We start from the raw sequence: 23,823 nt of genomic DNA on the forward strand, positions 1-23,823 counted from the left end.
ACTAAGTCACTTTTGGTGCCGACATTCTATTTCAAACTGGCACCTTTTTGAGAAAAAAATTTAATTTACGTTTGACGAATGTATTTTTCATGACTCTATTGTATTTATCATTTAAATTATGTGTCAAAGATGAAAAAAGTGTGCTAACATGCATGCCAACTAATTGATTTTATTTAAGCGATATGGAAATGCATGGAGTGAAATTAATCGCATTCAACGCTACTCATTGGCATAATATGCTCCTTGGTCATCACAATTAAAACTCTTTCTCTATGAACACTGGTTGAAATAGAACAATAACGAAACGTAATGTAATCGCGCAACCCCCAAAAACCTTACGTAATTGAAGGACCCTGTCCGTTGCTCTAATCGAGAGTCTTAGAACTCTGGCGCTATCGGTGTTGAAGTCGGACAGGGGAGGGCAGGGAGGTCCGTCCCTTCGGCTGGAGGGGGGCGTCGCGACTGACCGCCGCCCCCGGGAGGTCCCTGCCCCGTTCCCCTCCCGCTTCCACTGACTCTGACCCCTTTCGTCTCCACCTACAGCGGAGCGCTGTTCCCCACCGCCTGGCCCCCGCCGTCGCCGCCGGGAGCAAGGGAGGCCGGAGGAGGACCCCCAGGGTGCGGCCCCCTCAGCCGCCGCCCCAACCTCCCTCTTCGTGCCCTACAGGGACTCGGTGCTCACTTGGCTCCTCAAGGACTCCCTGGGTGGCAACTCCAAGACGGTCATGGTAGCCGGTGAGTGAGAAGACGCAGGCACAAGACGGATGACACGGTCGCCCCCACCGCAATATCCCAATGAAGTTATCGCAATGAGATTCCAGTCAGTTCATCCTCAGCCAGGAGACAGCTACCTGTTGCATCAAATCGGTTTCTCGATATGGTATCACATTTTGATTAATTAAAAATTGGAAATTTTCCACAAAATAAAATTTTATGCGACCGGTTTCAATGTAAAGCCATCTGATGATGATGTAGTTACATGGAAACCGGTCGCATTACATTTTATTTTGTAGAAAATTGCCAAATTTTAATTAATCATGATATTCCACCATGTCACACCTGAAAGGTCTCTTTTTATCACATTTTGAATTTTGCCACTCCAGTGAATTCGTTTTTCTTCACGCTTGACCTCAGAAGCACTGATACCGTGAATTTGGTGGCATGTCCACGGAAGCGGTGGGTCAAAACGATATTTTGTTTTTTTATTTGCGCGGAATGGAAATAGTGTAATTCCACCCTTTCCATTTTTTCCAAAAGTACCCATTTCAAAAAGTGATACCAAAATAGTTAGGCTTTTCGTTTAAATCTTGAAATCTGGAATTCAGACGAATATCACAATAAATTTTGGCCGTTCAAAAGATATAATTCGGAGCGTTTTGTGAAAATCGAAAAACAGAATTGTAATTGTTCATTTTTTTAAAATTGCTAATTTCTAAAACACCAAATCATCAGGATATTAGAGATAAAAGACGTCTGTTGGCACTTTTTCAATCTAAACTTATTGTCAACATGAATTATGGTGGCTTAGAGTTTTTCAGATGATTATTTTTTAATTATTTTAATGTTTAATTTTGAATTTTTCAACTTATGAATTGCCTTTACTCTAGGTAGAGTATTTTTTCATTTAAGAAAGAGAATGCTATGACTTTTGCATGTAAGTATTACTTATCTCCAAATATCTGACGGTATAACCAGCTTGCAGAGACAATTGATTTGCTCTTTGGTGACGCCAAATTAAATAATGGCCCATTATTCTTTAAACGTTCATACTTTAAAAGTAATTCATCTCTGATTTCACCCATTTATTCATTTTGCGTATATGTGATAATGTTAAGTCCCTCTACACAATATTTGAGGTTATCTTTTCATTTTAGAACGAAAATATTTTGGATTATTTTGCTCTGATTCAACGTTACCGATTTATGAAATAATGCCTGAATTCCTTGATTTCGTTTTTTTTTGTTTGGTGTAACGTTTTCCGAAAAAATTGACTCCAGAGGTTTGTTGGAATCAAACACTCCCTCGCCCCATTTCTTTAAGTAAAGGCCATTGCCCATTCATATCTTTTTCCCACCTCGTTTCTTTGGTGTCATCGGTGTTTCCACTAAAGCCCCTCACTGAGACAGACTCAACCCGTCCGTGAAATTGAGAGCCCTCTCTCTCCATTCCTCTTCGGTAGGGAGCGTCGAAAATTGATGTGCGAATAATCTCGGGGCAGCAGATTTCATTGCATGTTTTGTGTACACGGGCACGGAGGTCAAGTAATCGGATGGGCAGACAATTGTGGTTGGAGGTTACTTTGAAAAGTGAAATTGGACTTCGGGTCAGGTATTTCACTGAATATTTTCAGCAGCTGATGTATATATTGTCTTTCCCTCGTCTCGTATTTCCCGGTCAATCTTCAACGGTAGATTATGATCTGACACATTATGTGCTATAAAAAAGTGTCATTTTTAATTCTTCATCAATTTGAAAATATCGCAGCTTCGATCTAGCATCGGGAAATAAGATTCGGATAAATATACGCAATGTATTCCTATCTTTACAGGGTTATGATCTAAGGGGTATGGATTTTACGCATTTAAGAATAAACTCTGATAACGTTGACATATTTTCTTTTCTTTCGTAGCTGAATAATAATTCAACTCATCCTGACTAATGATTTCTCCGATGCATAATGAACATCTTGGTGAGTTTTGTGTCGTGTCAAATATCTGAAAACTTAGTTTCGCCATTACATGGAGGGCGTTTGATTCGAAAGTTACTCGCTGTTTTTAAATTTTCACAATCTCTTTCAAAGTCAGTTTACGTTCGCATTTACATCTTCGTTCGTATTCATGAGTTTTGTCCCAATCGAGAAAATCATAAACTTGGGAAACTTTCCTTATACTTGCAATGCCGTGGGAAAGTGGTACGCTAAAATGAAATTCACCTCAAAGTAAATTCAGCATTTGGAAAGGGTTCGCGCGATTTCGGAACATATTTCCTCTCCTCCGGCTGACTTCATGCGGGGTGTTTTATTTCTTCTTTCTCTTTATATATATATATATATATATATATATATATATATATATATATATATATATATATATATATATATATATATATACACACACACACACACACACACACGAGGATCATCCGGAAAGTAGTACCCGTTCGTGAAATAAAGACACAAAAGTAAATATTAACAAACATAAAAAAATTTATTTGAAAGAGGATACTTTAAACTACTTCTCAACATAATCTCCAAGCAAATTAAGGCATTTGTCATAACGTGTGACAAGTTTCCTTATTCCTGCTGCATAGTCCTTCGCCGCCAGCTCATTGAGATACGCGAGGGACCCATCTTGCACAAATTTTTGCATAATGCAGATGGTGTTTAACAATTTCATGAACAATTGTTCGAGAAACATTGGGAAAATGCTCACAGATGTCATCAATTGTGGAGCGCCGATCGTTCCTCACGAATTCGTCAACTGAGCTCACCAGTTGGTCTGTAATGACAGACGGTCTCCCCGAACGCTCATCGTCGTGTGTGTTCCCCCTCCCCATGTTGAAGTTGCGACACCACCGCCGAACAGACGACTCGTCCATTACATTGTCTCCATACACCTCCTTTAATTGGCGATGAATATCACATGGGCGAACGTTTCTTGCATTGAGGAATTTAATCACTGCCCTCACTTCACAACTGGCGGCGTTCTCAATTTTTTTAAACATTGTAAACAATCACAGAAACAACACAGGCAATGCTAGCGTCACGCAACTTGGCTCAGAGAAGGCAGACAAGCCACTGAAGCTATCTGACCTCGTCCAGCGGCTACTCGCGTCGTCAGCACTTCATGCGGCACGAACGGGTACTACTTTCCGGATGACCCTCGTATATAGAAACAGATATAAGGAAAAGGGATAGGAACACACATAAAGGACGAACACAGGAGAGGTGGGGAAGGCGGATCCCGGTCTAGGAAATATTTTTACTCTCGCGGTCTGCTTGGTTCCGCCTTCCCCACCTCTCCTGTGTTCGTCCTTTATGTGTGTTCCTATCCCTTTTCCTTATATATGTTTCTATATAAATGAGTATTTGTTCGCCGTTTGGCGGGATTTCGTGTTTGAATGTGTGTGTGTGTGTATATATTTATATATATATATATATTCGACGAAATCATCTATATATATATATATATTTTTTTTTTTTTTTAAGGTAATCTACCGGTTAAGGTAGGTTTTTGGATGGACACAACTACCAAACAGGCATTTTATTATTCCTAACAAAACAAAAAAAAAATCCATCATCCTACTCTATATCAGGTCCCTCTTCATCTCTGAGTACTTTCTTCCTCCCTTCATCCCGTCCAACATCCCTATCCTGTTCCTTCCCTTTCCTCTTTTGCCCAACATTCTACCCTCTATCACAGTCTTCAACATCCCACTGCCGGTCAACACCCCCTTCATCCACTTTTCCTGCCTCCATAGGATTGCTCCCAACAAACCCCTCTCTTCGCCCACCATACCAAGTACTTCCTCATTTGTTTTCTTCTCTGTCCATTTCACCTTCTCCATTCTTCTCCACACCCACATTTCAAAAGCCTCCAGTCTACGTCTATCCTCCTGCTTCAATGACCACGTTTCCGCGCCGTACATAGCTACGCTCCATATCAAAGTTTTTACGAGTCTTTTCTTAACATCCTTACTCAAAGTCCCCGTCATCAACTCCCTCCTCCTCGTGAAAGCCTCTTTGCCTAGCGCAATTCTTCTCCTTACGTCCCTACTACTTTGACCGTGTTGGTCCAAAACACTACCGAGATCGTAAACTGTTCTACCTGCTCTAGTTTTTGCCCTCCTATTTTAATGTTAAGCTTGCCCTTTTTCTTTCTAGAAAATCGCATAACCTTTGTTTTATTAATGTTGATTCTCATCCCATACCTGTCGCACTGAATTTCCAATTCACTCAGCAATGCTTGCAGCCCCTTGGCTGACTGACAAACTAAAGCTTGGTCATCAGCAAACCTAACTGATTTTACGAATTCCCCGCCCACTTTCATTCCTACCTCTAGTTCTTCCCATGCCTCTTTATTCATTTCCTCTGCATACAGGTTGAACAGCAACGGTGATAATGGGCAACCCTGCCTTACACCCCTTCCTAACACTGCCCAACCGGACTCCCCGTTCCCCACTCCCACTTGAGCAGTCTGAGACATGTACAGGTTGCGGATTAGCCTCCCTTCCCTCCAATCTATTCCTATTTTCTGCAGAATACTCATTAGTTTTTCCCAATTCACTCTATCAAACGCTCTTTCGAAATCCACGAAACAGGCAAATACCTCCTGGTTGTGTTCTATATTCCTCTCGATTAATAATCTCATTACTGCAATAGCATCACGCGTACCTCTCCCCTTCCTAAACCCAAACTGATCATCCCCTAAGTAATCATTTGCCCTACTCTCTATCCTTTTGTTTATGATCCTGAGAACAACTTTAGCTGCGTGGGATATCAAACTAATTGTCCTATAGTCCTCACATGACGTGGCCTTTACCTTTTTCGGAATCGGAACTAAAACTGCTCTCACAAAGTCTTCCGGCCAGATTCCCTCCTCATAAATGCTACGGATCAGCCCATATAGCCTCTTCCTCCCACATTTTCCTAAGCATTTTAAAAGTTCCACGGGAATGTTATCTACCCCCACGGCCTTATTTAGTTTCATCTCCCTTAATGCCCTTTCTATCTCATTGTCTAGTATGCCTGGACCTAAGCTGTCTTCCTCTACGTCATTTTCTTTTTCAATGTCTAACTGTGTTGGTCTGAGTTCTTTACTATACAGTTCTTCTATATACTCCTTCCATCTCTCTTGGATCTTTCCTGCGTCAACTATTACCTTACCCGCCTTATCTCTAACTATTAGCATAGCTCTTCCTTTCTTACTTCCCGATAACGATTTAACTTTGCTGTACAGCGCACCGATTTCACCCTTCCTCTGGAGACTTTCCATATCCTCGCACTGCGTCTTCCACCATGCGTCTTTTGCCTTATTTGTTGCCCGCCTCAATTTATTGTTCAATTCTTTGTACTTCATTTTGCCTAATTCTGTATTTATATTCTTCCATTTTCGCCGCTCATCCATCTTTGTAATCATCTCATCCGTGATCCATGGTTTCCTAGTCCTTTTAGCGTTAATGGTTCCAATAGTGTCTTTTGCGGCTTTAGACAACCCTTTTTTGATCATTTCCCATTTTTCTTCGATAGTAATAAGCCCTTTACCGTCCTCCATGATTTTCTCTACCGCCTGTTTGTATTCCTTCCTTTTCAACCCATTTAATGCTTCTACATTCCATTTTCTAACTCGCCGCCCCTGCCTTATCTTTTTGAAACGTACGCTACATTTCATAACAACTAAATTGTGGTCTGAGTCCGCATCCGCTCCCGGAAAGCTGTGGGAATTTATCACACTATTCCTAAACCTGTGTCTAACCAGGATATAATCTAGCTGATATCTTCCTGAGTCACCTGGCATTTTCCATGTATACCTGCGTCTTTTGTGGTGTCTAAACCAAGTGTTGGTGATGACTAACCCCTGTCTCCTGCAGAACTCAACTGCTTTCTCCCCGCGGTCATTCCTCGTGCCCAAACCGTAGTCGCCCACCTCATCACCATCTCTTCCTTCGCCTACCGTCGCATTCCAATCCCCCATCACTATCAAATGTTTCCCTGCAGGAACACACGCGATCATGTCCTCTAACTGATCGTATATCTTATCGACCTCTTCTTCCTTATGGTTGCTCGGTGGCATGTATACCTGAATAATAACTAAGTTCGTCGGTTCTGCTTTTATCTCCACTAGTAGTATTCTATCCGTTACCTGCTCTATGTTGACTACGCTTCTTCCTACCTCTTCATTTAATACTATGGCAACCCCTCGTTGGCTCTCGTCCCCACCGCTGTATATTATTCTATACTTATCACTCCAGTAATCCCCGCTATCTTTCCATCTCACCTCGCATAGACCTAAAATATCTATATTTCCCCTTTCCATCTCTCGCTTAACATTCTCCAATTTCCCTGTCCTCATCATTGTCCTAACATTCCACGTTCCTATTCTAACTAATTTTGTCTTCTTCTCCTGCGTCTTCTGTCCTGCTGCTGCTGGTTTTCCCTTGCAAGGGTTTCGTGGGATGACGACCGCGGAAGCCTTGCCTCCCCCGCTGCCGGGCACGACACACGGCCGATTGGGCCGAGCCCCGTGGTTGCCAGGACTCAAAAGATCTCTATTGTCCATCATATTTTTCTAGGGAATGATAATTGAGGTGGTTTCCCGTTGCCTTCCTCAATAGTGTTTTTAACGTGACACCATCACTTACTGGCCGCCCCACTGGGGTCAGACGCCATTGCAGCCGCCTCACTGAGGAACAGACGCTGCGTGGACTACCTTTCGTCTGGCTCCTAACCTTCGACCTATCTGGCATGGGTGACCCTACCAGGAGCAATAATTATTACTCCCGCCAGCACAGCTCTAGGGGTCATCGGAACGCACAAGCCCTTCCACCACGTCAAGGTTGTAGTCCGGGGAGGGATATATATATATATATATATATATATATATATATATATATATATATATATATATATATATATATATATATATACATAGATGATTTCGTCGAAGTAACACGGAAGTGTTGAATAACAAACTTTGACAGCAACAAACAATATAAGAACGCATAAAAAGATCACTCACATGTTATTTCTTGATCATTTCGACGGAATTCAGCTCCGTCTTCATCGGAAGAAATAAGAAATATAATAAATGACTGCTGGAATAGGAGAGGTGAGGGGTGCAAATGGCACAATGGCTGTTGCAACATCCGAGATACAGGTTTCAACCTGGGTCGCGGAATTTGCAATAGTTGCGGTGAGCAGATTGTTTCCTTTTCCGATTTTGTGTCAATGCACCTCCTCCCTCTCACTCCTTCCCTATCTCCGCTCCCCTCTAGCCTCTCCTCTCCCTTTCCTCTCCCCCAACCGTTCCTCTCACCCCTCCTCCACCTCCCGTTCTTCCGTTCCCCTGGACCCCTTCCCTTTCTCTTGCACCCCTCACCTCTCCTATTCCAGCAGTCTTTACTTATATTTCTTCCGATGAAGACGGAGCTGAATTTCGTCGAAATGATCAAGAAATAACGTGTGAGTGATATTTTTATGTGTTCTTATATTGTTTGTTGCTGTCAAAGTTTGTTATATACATATATATATATATATATATATATATATATATATATATATAAAATTTATATCAAGATAGCCCTAGTGACCAAAACGACAGAATAGAAACTCACAGGTTTTCGAATTTTGGGGGTCAAGCCACCTTTCTTAAGGGAGAAAAAGAAGCAACTTTATAAAGAAAAAAAGAAAAAAAAATATATATATATATATATTTAATATATGTGTGTGTGTGAATACGTTTATAGATACATACATACATTCATACATACACATACATGAGATTGAGTGCAAATGAGTTCAAAGAACTGTTGTCACTCAACTGCGGTATTCCTTCTTCAGCTGTTTCTTTGTATGTTATATTCCTTCTGTCACCAATATCACAGAGTCTCTGCTTTCCATGGCAAGTATTTATTTAGAAGCGCAAGTCGAACATTAGAGCAGCTTCACCCTCTTTCCCCTGTAGTTTGCACTTTTCTATCGTTTTATTTTTATAAAGATTCTATTGTAATGGAGCTGAGACGTTTCCCAGACAACCTCCTGGAGTACGGCTCCACGTACCTCCACGGTACGACTCCACGGAAACAACCACCCACTGCAGACTCAAAGCTGCATTAACAACCCATTCCGTCCTAATCTCACCTTTGCATGAAATTGTATATAGACCTGACTATCTTATTGCATCTTTTCTCATCTCTTCCCCTCTCTCTCTCTCGGTCTCCTCCCCGCAGCCATCTCCCCGTCAAGCACATGCTACAGCGAGACCATAAGCACCCTGAGGTACGCCCAGAGGACGAAGCGCATTGTCAACAGCCCCGTCGTCAACGGCGAGGACCCCAACGCCAGGATCATTCGGGAGCTGAGGGCAGAGGTGCGCAAGTTGCGAGGCATGCTCCTCTCAGCACAAATGGTGAGCGCCCCAAGGGCACGCGCTGCCCCTGCACCTATTATACATGCATACGTATATGCACGGAAGCTGTAAGAACGGTGCTAAGGCCTTGCAGTCAGAGATTAGGATGATTGCCGGAAGCCTTGGAAGGATTGCGCACCAGGGACATCGTCTCAATTAGGGATGTGTATATATATATATATATATATATATATATATATATATATATATATATATATATATATAACGATTGTACGGAAAAACTCATACGAGCGGCACAATAATTGGCTGACACAACATAACACAAATAGAAAAGAATAGACACATATAAAAGAACACTTACACGGTAAATTGTTCGAGCTTTCGGCCCTCTCAGGGGCCTTCTTCAAGAGAGACTGAAAATATGCTATGGAACAGGAGAGGGGAAAGAGTTATGGGCGTGGAGGGGAGGTGTGGAGGGGAGGTGTGGAGGGAATGCTGGGAGGGAAATTAAATATGGCGGTTAAGGGTGGGAATTTTAAAGGAACGGAAGGATAGTATGTAGGCGGATTCACGAGTTCTCACCTCTATGTTGGTAGCTGAATCAGGTAGGGATTCTAGGATGCTGAGGGAAAAACACTGGTCGAATGAAAGGTTGTGGGAATTGGCGTGTGAAGGGATAGGAAGAGAAGAGAGTGAGGCAGAATTACAGGAGTATCGGTGATTATTCATTCGGATGGATAAGGGGGTAATGCATTCACCTATGTAGAAGGAAGTGCAATGCTTGCATGATAAAAGATAAATAATATTTTTTGAGAGGCAATTAGCGTGGGAACGAGGTGGGGGGGCTATGAGGGGATGTAGGGAGAGGGGAGTAGGCATAATAAGAGGACAGGTTTTACATCGGGGGCGGTTGCAAGTTGGGGAAATATTGGGAAATTTGTCACGGGGGGGCGCCAAAGGGTTGGTGGATCTCAGAAGGTTTTTGAGATTGGCGGGTCGTCTGTATGCGATAGATGGGCATTGGGGTAGTAAGGATGAGGTCGCGTCATTGTCATGTAGAATTGGGAACAGTTCTTTAAGGAGGGTTTTCAGTCTGTGTGATCCGGGGTAATAGGTGGTGCAAAGGTTGAGTCCTGCGTCAGATGTGGGCTTGTTATTGTGTGGTGTGTGTGGTCGGGTGGAACGGTGGATTTTATTTCGTAGCAACTTTTCTGGGTAACCGCGTTTGAGGAGTGCAAGGTGTAGATTGGCAAGGTATTTGTTGAGAGTGGCTGTGGTGTTGCAAATTCGGTGTCCGCGGATAGAGAGAGAGTTAGGAATCGAGCGTTTTGTGTGTTGAGGATGACAGCTAGTGTGGTGAAGGTATTGCTGATGGTTAGTGGCTTTGATGTGTACTGAAGTAGTGAATTTGTTGTTTTGAAGTGAGATGTCTGTGTCAAGAAAGGTGATAGTGGAGTCTGAAATGGAAGAGGTGAATTTAACCGTGAAAGATGAATTTAAGGCGGATAAGAAGTTGTTGAGAGAGTCAGAGCCATGTGTCCAGAGAATAAAAATATCGTCTATGTAGCGGACCCAGAAAAGAGGTTGAAGGGGTTGCTGTGACAGGAAGGTCTCTTCGAGATGGCCCATGAAGAGATTGGCGTATGATGGTGCCATCCTCGTTCCCATCGCTGTGCCTTTTGTCTGTAGGTAAAAACAATTTTGGAAAGTGAATGCATTTTTTGTAAGGACGAAAGTGGCAAGATTGAGGAGAAATTCCGTTGAGGGGCGCTGGGGTAGGGGGCGCAGAGAAAGATAATGCCGGAGGGAGGATAAACCTTCTGCATGGGGAATAGAAGTGTAGAGTGAGGTAACGTCGATGGTGGCCATAAGTAGGTTGGGTGTGGAGGGAATAGAGACGGAATTTAGACGGTCGAGGAAGTGGTACGTGTCTTTCGTGAAGGAGGGCAAGGAGAGTACAAGTGGTTGTAGGTGGTGGTCAAGGAATGCGGAGATTCTTTCGGTGGGAGAATTGTAACTGGAAACTATAGGACGACAGGGGATGTTGGGTTTGTGTATTTTTGGGAGGAGATAAAACTGGGGTGTTCTGGGGTTTGGGGGTGAAAGTAGGGATATGTCTTGGGAGGTGAGGCCTTCTTCTGGTCCGGAGTGGAGGAGAAAAGACCGAATTTCGGTTTGGAAAGTTTGTGTTGGGTTTTTGGTTAGAGTGGTATAGGTGGATGTATCATTCAGGTGAGCGAGGGCTTTGGAAATATAATCTTTGGTGTTTAGAATTACAACAGAGGAGCCTTTGTCGGCGGAGGTAACAACGATGTTAGGATTGGACTGTAGGGTTTTTAGTGCATGACGTTCGTTCATGGAGAGGTTATTTTTCGGTCTGAGATGTTTTCTGAAGGATTGATTGGAAACTTTTTCGATGAGGAGACGTATAAAAATTTCGACAGGATGGTTACTGGGAAGGGGTTTTGGCTCATGAGTTGAAGCCGGGCGGAATTTGTCAAGTGCGGGATTGGTTTTTAGGTTACTGAAAGGTTTACTTTGTGATTTCCAGAAGGCGCGCCATCGAAGGTTTCGGCAGAAATTGAGGGTATCAGTGAGTATGTTTATGTGGTTTATTTTTGGTGTAGGGGAGAAGGATAGGCCTTTGCTAAGAACGGATATTTCATTGTCTGAAAGGCTGGTGTTTGAAAGGTTTACAATGTCATGGGCATTGTCGGGGGGAGGGGGGGTGTTGGGATTGTTCGGTGGTGGCTGGCGTTTTGGAAAAACCGGAGGGCCTTTGGGAGGAGGGGGAAGGTTGTAAATGCTGCGGAGGTCAGGCTTATATTGAAAGAGTGGGGGTGGTTGAGGAGGAGGTGGCGGGAAAGGGTGAGAGTGTGGAATTTTGAGACCAACTCGGAAGTAGGAAATATACAAGTTGGACAGCTTTTTAAGGAGAGTTTGACGTTTTTGTTGGAGGGAACGTAGGGCAGACGAAATTATGGCGTTGAGTTGTGGAATTAGGTGAGCAGAAGCCAAAGAGATTATTTTAAAGAGGGAAAAAAGGTTTGATTTGTGTTGTTCACGAATGCATTGGTATTGCATAAGGATAAGGTGGGTGTATTCTAAAGATTTTTGGTAAGAGAATGCATTAAGTATGGGGTGGATATCGGGAAGAGTAGCAGATAGTGGTAGGGAAATGACTAGACCGTTGGGAACGATTCCTAAGGACAGGCAGGAGGTGAGAAACTCGGTGTGGCTTGTGTATTTGGCGAGCTTATAGGCGTGACGGCGAAAATTTCGGATCCAAGACGGAATGGGATGAGGGTGGTCCATTTTTAGGCGATTGAGAAGGTTGTGGAAAATAAATAGGAAACGAAGGAAGACAGTGGTGAGGGAAAGGATAGCACATTCAAAATAGAGCAGAATCCGCGGCGCAAAACCTGGTGCTGGATCCCACGACGAACACAGAAGAGACAGGAACAGTAGCTAGGTAGCTTAATATCACGATTGTACGGAAAAACTCATACGAGCGGCACAATAATTGGCTGACACAACATAACACAAATAGAAAAGAATAGACACATATTCCGTCTCTATTCCCTCCACACCCAACCTACTTATGGCCACCATCGACGTTACCTCACTCTACACTTCTATTCCCCATGCAGAAGGTTTATCCTCCCTCCGGCATTATCTTTCTCTGCGCCCCCTACCCCAGCGCCCCTCAACGGAATTTCTCCTCAATCTTGCCACTTTCGTCCTTACAAAAAATGCATTCACTTTCCAAAATTGTTTTTACCTACAGACAAAAGGCACAGCGATGGGAACGAGGATGGCACCATCATACGCCAATCTCTTCATGGGCCATCTCGAAGAGACCTTCCTGTCACAGCAACCCCTTCAACCTCTTTTCTGGGTCCGCTACATAGACGATATTTTTATTCTCTGGACACATGGCTCTGACTCTCTCAACAACTTCTTATCCGCCTTAAATTCATCTTTCACGGTTAAATTCACCTCTTCCATTTCAGACTCCACTATCACCTTTCTTGACACAGACATCTCACTTCAAAACAACAAATTCACTACTTCAGTACACATCAAAGCCACTAACCATCAGCAATACCTTCACCACACTAGCTGTCATCCTCAACACACAAAACGCTCGATTCCTAACTCTCTCTCTATCCGCGGACACCGAATTTGCAACACCACAGCCACTCTCAACAAATACCTTGCCAATCTACACCTTGCACTCCTCAAACGCGGTTACCCAGAAAAGTTGCTACGAAATAAAATCCACCGTTCCACCCGACCACACACACCACACAATAACAAGCCCACATCTGACGCAGGACTCAACCTTTGCACCACCTATTACCCCGGATCACACAGACTGAAAACCCTCCTTAAAGAACTGTTCCCAATTCTACATGACAATGACGCGACCTCATCCTTACTACCCCAATGCCCATCTATCGCATACAGACGACCCGCCAATCTCAAAAACCTTCTGAGATCCACCAACCCTTTGGCGCCCCCCCGTGACAAATTTCCCAATATTTCCCCAACTTGCAACCGCCCCCGATGTAAAACCTGTCCTCTTATTATGCCTACTCCCCTCTCCCTACATCCCCTCATAGCCCCCCCACCTCGTTCCCACGCTAATTGCCTCTCAAAAAATATTATTTATCTTTTATCATGCAAGCATTGCACTTCCTTCTACATAGGTGAATGCATTACCCCCTTATCCATCCGAATGAATAATCACCGATACTCCTGTAATTCTGCCTCACTCTCTTCTCTTCCTATCCCTTCACACGCCAATTCCCACAACCTTTCATTCGACCAGTGTTTTTCCCTCAGCATCCTAGAATCCCTACCTGATTCAGCTACCAACATAGAGGTGAGAACTCGTGAATCCGCCTACATACTATCCTTCCGTTCCTTTAAAATTCCCACCCTTAACCGCCATATTTAATTTCCCTCCCAGCATTCCCTCCACACCTCCCCTCCACACCTCCCCTCCACGCCCATAACTCTTTCCCCTCTCCTGTTCCATAGCATATTTTCAGTCTCTCTTGAAGAAGGCCCCTGAGAGGGCCGAAAGCTCGAACAATTTACCGTGTAAGTGTTCTTTTATATGTGTCTATTCTTTTCTATTTGTGTTATGTTGTGTCAGCCAATTATATATATATATATATATATATATTGATGATATAGAAACACTCACACGAGTAGTATAATATTTGGACGCCAGAATAGAACACAAATAAAATAGTGACACTTGAAAGGACACTCACATTGTTAATTGTTTAAGCTGTCGGCCTTCTCCGAGGGCTTCTTCAAGTAAGACTCTTATTTAACGTAAGTCTTACCTGAAGAAGGTCTCGGAAAATGCCGAATGCTTAAACAATTAACAATGTGAGTGTCCTTTTAAGTGTTACTATTTTATTTGCGTTCTATTGTAGCGTCCAAATATTATATATTAGATATTTTTTTTGTTTATTTATTTATTTATTCATTTATTTATTTGTTTATTTATTTATTCATTCATTTATTTATTTTTGTATATATTTGCTTTCACATGTATATAAACAAAGGTACTTTCCCTTCCAGATCACGCAGTATTCAGTGTGTTGGAGTGAAGCTTCAAATTTTGATCTCGAATTAAGAATGTTATAGAAGTCCCGTTTGATTGTGTTGTCAATATATATATATATATATATATATATATATATATATATATATATATATATATATATATATCCATGCAAGTGCTAGAATCATCCAGTGGTGGTGTCGATCTCTCTCTATTTCATTCCGATGCCCCAATGTGCCAATTTAGCACGAGGAACTGGAATAATTCCCTCTCTGGTGTCACGAGCAAATTTGGGTGCCCCGCACGCCTTTTTTAAGAGTCTTTTTTAGCCTCTCCCGCTCCCTCCACGTCATTCCAGGGGCTCCCGTAGCGATTCTTCCAGCACACCCCACACACCCCTTACCGTCTCACTCCAATAAGACTTCCTCCTTTCCTCTTGAGACCATTTTCTAAAACAACTCGAGAGGAATACCTCCCAATTCCTTGATTAACGAATTCATCTATAACCATAATTGTCCCAAATAAGTACTTGCAGTGCATTCCATACGCGGCGTATATAAAGCGGAAATCACCTCTCTTTTACTTGTTTGTTACTTTGCCTATGATTCATCTAATGAAACCTTTGAATAGCTAAAAGCATAGATCAGAAAATTCAAAAGAGAATCACCCTCATTTTCAATAACATTGCATGGATAGTGTATTAAGCACGGAATGTCAATCGATGGAAAACACACACACACACACACACACACACATATATATATATATATATATATATATATATATATATATATATATATATATATATATATATATAATGTATAACACTTAGCACTAGTGGACACAGACAAAAACACAGAAAAACACAAAAAAGAGACTCACTATTTTTCGAATTTTCGGTGGCCGTGACCACCTTTATCAAGGAAGAGAGGGACAGAACTCACAGTTCTATATATATATATATATATATAATATATATATATATATATATATATATATATATATTATATATATATATATATATATATATATATATATATATATATATATATATATATATATATATATATATATATATATAGTGTACATACATTTAAACGTAGTTGATAGCAGGCTTAAGGGCTGTAGTCATTAAATGTCCGTATTGTCATTCTCATGAGTCTGTTGTCAATCTCCGGGGCACGTAGCATTCGGGAAAGGAGAACATGCCATTCACAGCACATGCAGTACAGAGTGTCTTGCCGAAATTGAATGCCATTGAATGACGAATGCCTTCACCTCGCCCGACATTCAGTGCTCGGGTGCTTTCCCCCTGACTTTTGCATAAAATAGCTTTGAAATTAAAGTTTTCGGCCGTGCACCCGCTCTTATAAACCGTTTCCTCGCAGGCGGAGTCGCTGCATTGCCGCCAGCCGGACGGAGGCGCCGCGGCGGGAACCAAGGAGGCGGAGGAGGGGTGGCGCGAGCCCGGGGTCCAGCCCGCGCCGCCCCTCGAAGCGGTCGCCGACGGCGAGCCCTTCTACCTGCAGGTGAGTGCAGGGTAGGCAAGAGTGCAGTGCGATGCTCCGTGGAATGGGCCAGCGATTGCGGGCCTTCGCGCAACGACTCGCGAATTAGAATTTCCCGGGAAAACTCGTGCCGTGCAATTATTTATCCTTTGAAAACTTTGAATAGGGCTCGGAGAGGAAAAGTGAGGGTCGCGCTGCCGCAAAATGTGCTGGTATTCGCGGCCATATCCCTATTCTATAAGCCAAGGCGTAATGCGCTGTCCTTGCCGGACTTGGAGAGAGGCACGTGGGAAACAAAATGGAATTGGTGCTTAATTTGGTCGCCATGTTTATTCAACCATATTCTGTAGTTATGAAATAATGTAATACGAGGTCTGTTCAAAAAGTATCGGGACTTTCGTGTTTTTTTTTCAAAAAATTATTTTTTTATTCATGGACATACATTTTGTCCTCATCAAATATTATACACTTGTGCCAACGTTATTTCCAATCCTCAAAGCATTTCAATCATTTACTGTGATCTTGTTAAGCTCCTTCTGCGATGCAGTTTTTATCTCGTCAATTGTAGCGTAGCGTCGTACTTGCCTCTTCAGTTTTGGAAACTAGAAAAATTCACTGCGGGATACGGTGGCTGCGACATCATTAGTGCGTTCTTTTTGGCCAAAAGTTCGCGCACAAGTAACGATGTGTCAGCAGGGACGTTGTCATGGTGCAAAAGCCAATTTTTGTTCTTCCGTAAATCCGGGTATTTGTGGCGGATTGCTTCGCGTAGATTGTGCATAACTTGCAGGTAATATTCTTTATTTACCATTATATTCTGTGGCAAGAACTCATATTGCACCACGCCCCTACAATCGGAGAAAACTGTAAGCAAAACTTTCACATTCGACCGAACTTAGCGCGCTTTTTTCGGTCTTGGCTCGTGCTGCAGCTTCCATTGGGATGATTGAGCTTTAGTTTCCACGTCATAACCATAAACCCATTATTCGTCACCAGTTTCGCGGTCAGAGTCCACACCTCATCAGCAATGCTAATGCGTTGCTGTTTTTGGTCGAAATTGAGCGAATTTGGTACGAATTTCGCGGCGAACCGTGTCATGCTCAAATCATTGGTAAAAATCGAATGGTAGCAGCCAATCGATACGTTTAGGTCCTCAGTAACTCCTCTAGCGGTAATTCGACGATTGGCCAATACTATTTTCTTCACTTCATCAATGTCTTCGTCTGTCGTTGACGTACTCGGGCGTCCGCCACGCTCTTCGTCGTTCACGTCTTCTTGGCCCTCTGAGAATATTTTGTAACACCAATAAACGTTGCTTCGTTCCAAGGTATGCCACAGTCCAACAAATGCTACAGTCAACATTCTAAATGCGTCCGCGAATTTAATTTCTTTTTTCACACAAAATTTTATACAGATTCTTTGATCCATTTTTTGGAACAGGTAAAAATCGAAGACAAGCGTAAACACGTCCCAGGAAGTCATCTTTCAGCAATTAACTGAACATTCTAAATGGCCGAAATTTTCGGCATAAATGAGAGATATAAGTAATGACATGACGCTATGAAATAATCAAAAATCAAATATACGTAACCCGCGAAAATTCAAAATTCGAGATACTTTATAATAAACCTCGTATTTATATTTTACAATGATGTTTGTGCGTTAGTTTATTGGGTTATTTGGGTTTATGGGTAAACGTTGGTTTCTTTTTGGATTTATCATTTTTTGAAAGAATCTTATTCAGGGTTAGTTGTAAATCACGGCTAAAAACTATTAAATATTATGTAAACATTTTTAAGTTACAGGGAATACCAGAAAAGAAATATCCAAATTCCAATAACCCAGCCATAATATTTTTGGAGGGAAATGAAAAGTGGACATATTGAAAACAATAGTTTATCCCGTGGAATCCAGTTTTTTTGGTTTAACTTTCACTGACCGTGTTGTTTGCAACGGGGAGAGAGGATAGGTCTCGCTGGACAGGTTTCCTATTTATTCCTCTCTCTCTCTCTCATAAACATACCTCTATGGCCTTTGTCTGCGGCGTTAAAAAAGACCGCCCTCATTGAGAGCGGCAGAAGGCAGTAGCATACGTTTCAGCCGCGGCACCCTATCGGGATCGGTTCAGGGATCGTCCCTGCGAATCGCAGAGCGTTGTCAATCGCCTGTTCGCTCGCCGATAGGGGCGGGCACATTAGGGCTCAGGAAAGTTGCAGAATGCACCCTCAGGCCCCGCGTCCGCAACTGATGGTACATCCAGGAGCTCTCGGAGTAGGGGGCACATCATCAAAGTGCCTCTGGATCCCTCCCTGGTAACCGCCAGCAAAGGGTCGCATGAGGAATGCGGTGGGACCCCCCGATAATGAAGCAGCTCATTGCCTCCGAACGGCGCCTTCCAAAGGCAGCTGGAGTGGTCGGTCAACGTCGTCCAGCGCCAAGTTGACTTCACCTCGAACGAGTACATCGTTGCCCGGGCTTGTTACTCTCGCGGCGGCTAAAGGCGGTGATTGCCTACTCTTCTGCCACTATCGTTTTTGAGTGAATTACCTTTGGACTTTTTTCTCTGAGCCCCTCTGACATACGATTAAAATTCTTTCGGATTCTCGTTTTGATTATCAACTTCTTTTTTCTTGTGTACTATTTTCACGCTTTTCGGCGGTCCTTTCCCCCATTCGTACTTTATATCTAATATACGAGGGTCATCCGGAAAGTAGTACCCGTTCGTGCCGCATGAAGTGCTGACGACGCGAGTAGCCGCTGGACGAGGTCAGATAGCTTCAGTGGCTTGTCTGCCTTCTCTGAGCCAAGTTGCGTGACGCTAGCATTGCCTGTGTTGTTTCTGTGATTGTTTACAATGTTTAAAAAAATTGAGAACGCCGCCAGTTGTGAAGTGAGGGCAGTGATTAAATTCCTCAATGCAAGAAACGTTCGCCCATGTGATATTCATCGCCAATTAAAGGAGGTGTATGGAGACAATGTAATGGACGAGTCGTCTGTTCGGCGGTGGTGTCGCAACTTCAACATGGGGAGGGGGAACACACACGACGATGAGCGTTCGGAGAGACCGTCTGTCATTACAGACCAACTGGTGAGCTCAGTTGACGAATTCGTGAGGAACGATCGGCGCGTCACAATTGATGACATCTGTGAGCATTTTCCCAATGTTTCTCGAATAATTGTTCATGAAATTGTTAAACACCATCTGCATTATGCAAAAATTTGTGCAAGATGGGTCCCTCGCGTATCTCAATGAGCTGGCGGCGAAGGACTATGCAGCAGGAATACAGAAACTTGTCACACGTTATGACAAATGCCTTAATTTGCTTGGAGATTATGTTGAGAAGTAGTTTAAAGTATCCTCTTTCAAATAAAATTTTTTATGTTTGTTAATATTTACTTTTGTGTCTTTATTTCACGAACGGGTACTACTTTCCGGATGACCCTCGTAGGTTAATTATAATATTCCAAACGTTGCTAGAAATATCATTCCGTATTTTTTGCAACTTTTTGCGATAAAGGGTTAACGATTTCCTGACTTCCACCTTGTACCATCTTGGTTCCGTATTATTTTTAGCAAATTTACTGGGTATGAATCTTTTGACTGTTGAGCATATGACGTCAGGAAAGTGAATCTGTCTTCTCAGCATTTTGGTATTTACTATCTTTCTTAAAAAAATTAACAAATAAACTCTTTGACGCGCAATTTAAGCTACTGTAGTCCCCACATTTAAATAAATCAAAATCTCTTTTGAAAATTTACTACTCTTTGGTTTGCTAATTCCTTCAAGAGTTTCTATATTTACATCCATCTCGAGTTCGTCCGTCTCGGGCCGATAAATGGGATATTAAAATGTTCACTGATGATTACGTCTCGATCGTTGCTCTGGGTTGAGAAACATTTCATTTACCCGTCTAGTTCTAGCAATGAATGAACTCTGTCGTCCGTCGACCTCTAAAATGCGCATACATAAGTTCTTTTGGATTGAGGACTTTTAATCGAGCACCAAACACTTTAAAACAGTTGTCTGAAACTATCACAGCCTTGCTGATGGAAGAGTTCTTATCAGCAATAAAATACCCCGCCACCAATACTAATTACTCTTTTAATTTCTTTTAATTGAAATCTGTTTTATGAAATTTTCACCGTCAGCAATTTCAATAGTTGACGAGATTTAAGATTAAATAATTATATCTGCGCCTGTGTTTTGAATGAAGTGAATCATATTTGTGGGAATAGGAATCAACCATAAGAAAACGGAAGTAATGAGTTTCTCAAGGAGCAGGTGAGCTAAGTCAAACATTAAAAGTTGAAAGGGCTAAACAAGAGCAAGTGGAGTGGTTCATGAATTCCGGCAGTATTTTTAAAAGGAAAAAGGGGTCATCGTAATGGGAACATTCGGAGAAGAGTGGCGTTGACAAAGGAGGCATTTTGACGAAGAGAATTGATGATGGGCCCGATAAATAAAGATGCGATGAAAAGATTAGTATATTAGACTTTAATGTGGAGCGCACCGCTTAATGGTTCCAAAAATTGGTCTCTTTTGGGCATTGGGATGAGCGTAGATTGGAGGCTTTTGAGATGTGGGCGTGGTGAAGAGTTAAGAAAATCAGTTGGACGGAGAGGAAGATAGGGGCGGCAGTTTTAAATGTGGTCGGCGAGGAGGGGAAGTGAAATCCGAAAAAAGGCCGAGGAAAGGAGAGGGGATGGGGTTATATTGAGAGGTGGAGGGGGTGTTTCCGAAGGTCACGATAAAAGGGAAAGCAATGCTTGGGGAGAGGTCAAAGGTAAGAGATGAAGGAAGAGCGCCATGTGCAAGGCTTTTCTGGACATATTGCGTGAATGCAGGTAGGAAGTAAGGGAGAACTAAGGAGAGAAATGACGAAGGTTTGAAGAGAGGAACGACACGGGGGAAAGAGTCGTAATATTCGCTGGGGGACGTTCACGACCCCCCATTGAATACACTGTGTATCCCGGTTCCGTTAGGACTGTGGCTATGGAAATTAAAAGTCATGGGTTTTGTTATACCTGTAAAACTGTATTTATTCAGAGTAGTCTCCTTCTGAATCAACACGCCGCTGAAATCGATTTATAAGTGTTTTGAAGCAGTTACTGTAGTTATTTTTTTTGAATTTGCTCTTATTACTACGAAATAATTCTCTCGGACGTCCTTAATGGCACCTTAACTGCGTCCTTATACTACCAATTTCAATTTGGGGTGCAACCGGAAGTGATCTGGGGTCCAATCCGACGAATACGGCGATTGATTCAGGGCTGTGATCCCCTCTCTGGGCAAAAACTCGCCCACGATCGGTCTGGGGCGTTGTCGTGGAGGAGAGACCATGGAACCTGCCTCTAGGTATCCGGTTCAAATTCGATGAATTTTTGCACTTAAACTGTTGAGGACGCCGAGATGATATTGAGAATTAACCGTTTGCTGTTAGCATTGTCTTCTCACGACTCTTCTGCATTCGCACTTTCTTCGGCTTCTTTGGGATCAACCACTCAAACACCCTGCCGCTTTGTAAGACGCTCTTACTGTAAACGCAAACGTTTCTCGTTCCCAGTTACAATCTAATTCGTGAAATTAGAATCACTTTGGGCTCCCTTTAAGACAGGTCTTTGAAGTTTTGCCTCTGCCTCTCTTGATGCTGTCTCGCTGTTCTACTGCCATTTTCCGACGTATCTCAATCACCTACTGCTACATTCGCGGCCAGAGCCATGCGACCATGCTGTAGCTATAGTAGCGCTCCGAACTTCTTCGATGGTTGCTATAAATATTTTGAGCCTAATAATTAAAAGATAGTAATTTATTGTTGGAAATGGCTTTATTCTTTTTCGAAGTATTCTTCATGATAATCAATACACTTTTGCATACGCTCGAACCAATTTTCGTGACACTTTTTCCACTCCGATTGAGATGCCTCCAAAACATGGGTTTTGAATGCATCAACGGCTTCTTGAGGCGCCAAAAAGCTTTGGCCACGCAATTTTTCTTGGCGAGCGGGAATAATAAGAAGTCATTTGGTGCTAAATCGGGGCTGCATGGAGGGTGATTCTACACAGCTGTTGCTGGGACTTCAAGGATCGTGAATAATGAGATTTCTTTAACATAATCCAAGTCTTTTAATTTTCACACCCACATTCCTAATGAAACTGGGACACACGGTACAGGTGGGTCACCTGGAAAGGGAAAGAGGTCCGGGGCGCCGCGTGGCAGGTCACGTGTTGTCTCCCCCTCCCGCCCCCTCGATGTGGGTGCCTTTCGGAAGCAAGACGCTGACCAGGGTCGGGGTCGGGATTCGAATTGGCCAATTGGATGAAGAGCAGTTTGCAGGGGCCAAGAAGCCCTCCAAGGGGGGTGGCGCCGGCGCCTCTCGGTTCGTTCTTCCACCCTCCCTCCCCTTGCTGATTACTCACGTGAACTCGCCGCGGAGACACGTGCCCTTCCTAGTCCACGCGGTTGGGGTCCATTAGAAAAAATCGAATCCGGGGGTCCATTGGAATCATAAATTGGGGAGGATGGAAATCTGAGTTTCATCATCTACGAATTTTCCACCCGTGAGGTAATGTTTATTTAAGAGCCGCGTTTTCTTTAGAGGAGTCGCCCTTTGGTGCAGCGCAAATGCGAGAATTACGCAGACCTGACGCCGCCCAAAGGTGAACTCGAGGAAATGGATTGCTAACCATCCATTGGCATTTCCAGGTTCTCATCGCCATTGCTGGCTGGGATTCGTTGGCTGAGGAGGTCCTTCAATCAGGGTCGAAGGCAATCAGGCGAACCTCTGAAGAAAACGGTTTTTAATATATATTTCTAGTAAATTTGCAACACAACGTGTTTATTTTATTGGGAAAAAATTAAAATGAACCTTGACGCGTCAACATTTAATTCTTCAGGCGAAAGTAGATCGTCAATAGAATTATTTAGAGGTTGGTATCAATGCCAGGCGAGAGGAGAGAGAGGGAGAGACTACATTCAACAGTTTGCACTTATTACACGAGGGTAATCCCAAATTTAACCTACTCAGCAAAGAAAACACAAAAATGTTGGAAAAAATGTATTTATTTTTCAATATAATCGATTTTCAGCTCTATTCACTTTTCCCAGCGATGTTCAATATGTCCGATACCCTTTTTATAACAAGAACTGTCTTGCTCCTCGAAATAGCCATTAACTGCCGACATCACTTCTTCACGGTTGGAAAATCTTTGACCACAAACAAACTTTAATTCGTAAATTTTGGCCATTGCAAGAATGGATTTGTGAGCTGGTGCAATGTCTTGATGAAACAACACTTTCTACGTAGTCAAATGCGGCCGCTGTTGCTTGATTTCTTCGCTCAAACGTTGCAATACGTTTGCCTAATACTTACCGTTGATATGTTTTCCTTTTTTAAGATATTCAATGACAATTATCCCACACGCATCCCAAACAACCGACGCCATGACCATGCCTGAAGATGAAACGGCCTTCGCCTTCTTTGGAGACGGTTCTCCCTTTTAAATCCATTGATTTGATTGTTCTTTTATCTCGGGTGTGAAGTAATGGACCCATATTTCTTCAATTGTGATGAAACAGCGCAAAAATTCTGGTTTGTTTATATGAACTTTGCTAAACACTCAATTGAAACATCTTCACGACACTGG

At 42.8% G+C, this 23,823-nt stretch overlaps 1 protein-coding gene across 1 annotated transcript in view; it reads left to right on the forward strand.

The window, feature by feature from the left end:
* LOC139698612 (uncharacterized) overlaps positions 1-23,823 on the forward strand; it is a 165,873-nt gene that overhangs the window by 109,964 nt on the left and 32,086 nt on the right. The window contains exons 8-10 of the mRNA XM_071597455.1: positions 544-735; positions 8,947-9,125; positions 16,059-16,199. Of these exons, the coding sequence (XP_071453556.1) occupies positions 544-735; positions 8,947-9,125; positions 16,059-16,199 (512 nt within the window). The remainder of the gene's footprint in view (positions 1-543; positions 736-8,946; positions 9,126-16,058; positions 16,200-23,823) is intronic.

This window comes from Hetaerina americana, unplaced genomic scaffold (genome assembly GCF_022747635.1).
Source record: "Hetaerina americana unplaced genomic scaffold, ioHetAmer1.1.p SCAF_9, whole genome shotgun sequence".
NCBI lineage: Eukaryota > Metazoa > Arthropoda > Insecta > Odonata > Calopterygidae > Hetaerina > Hetaerina americana.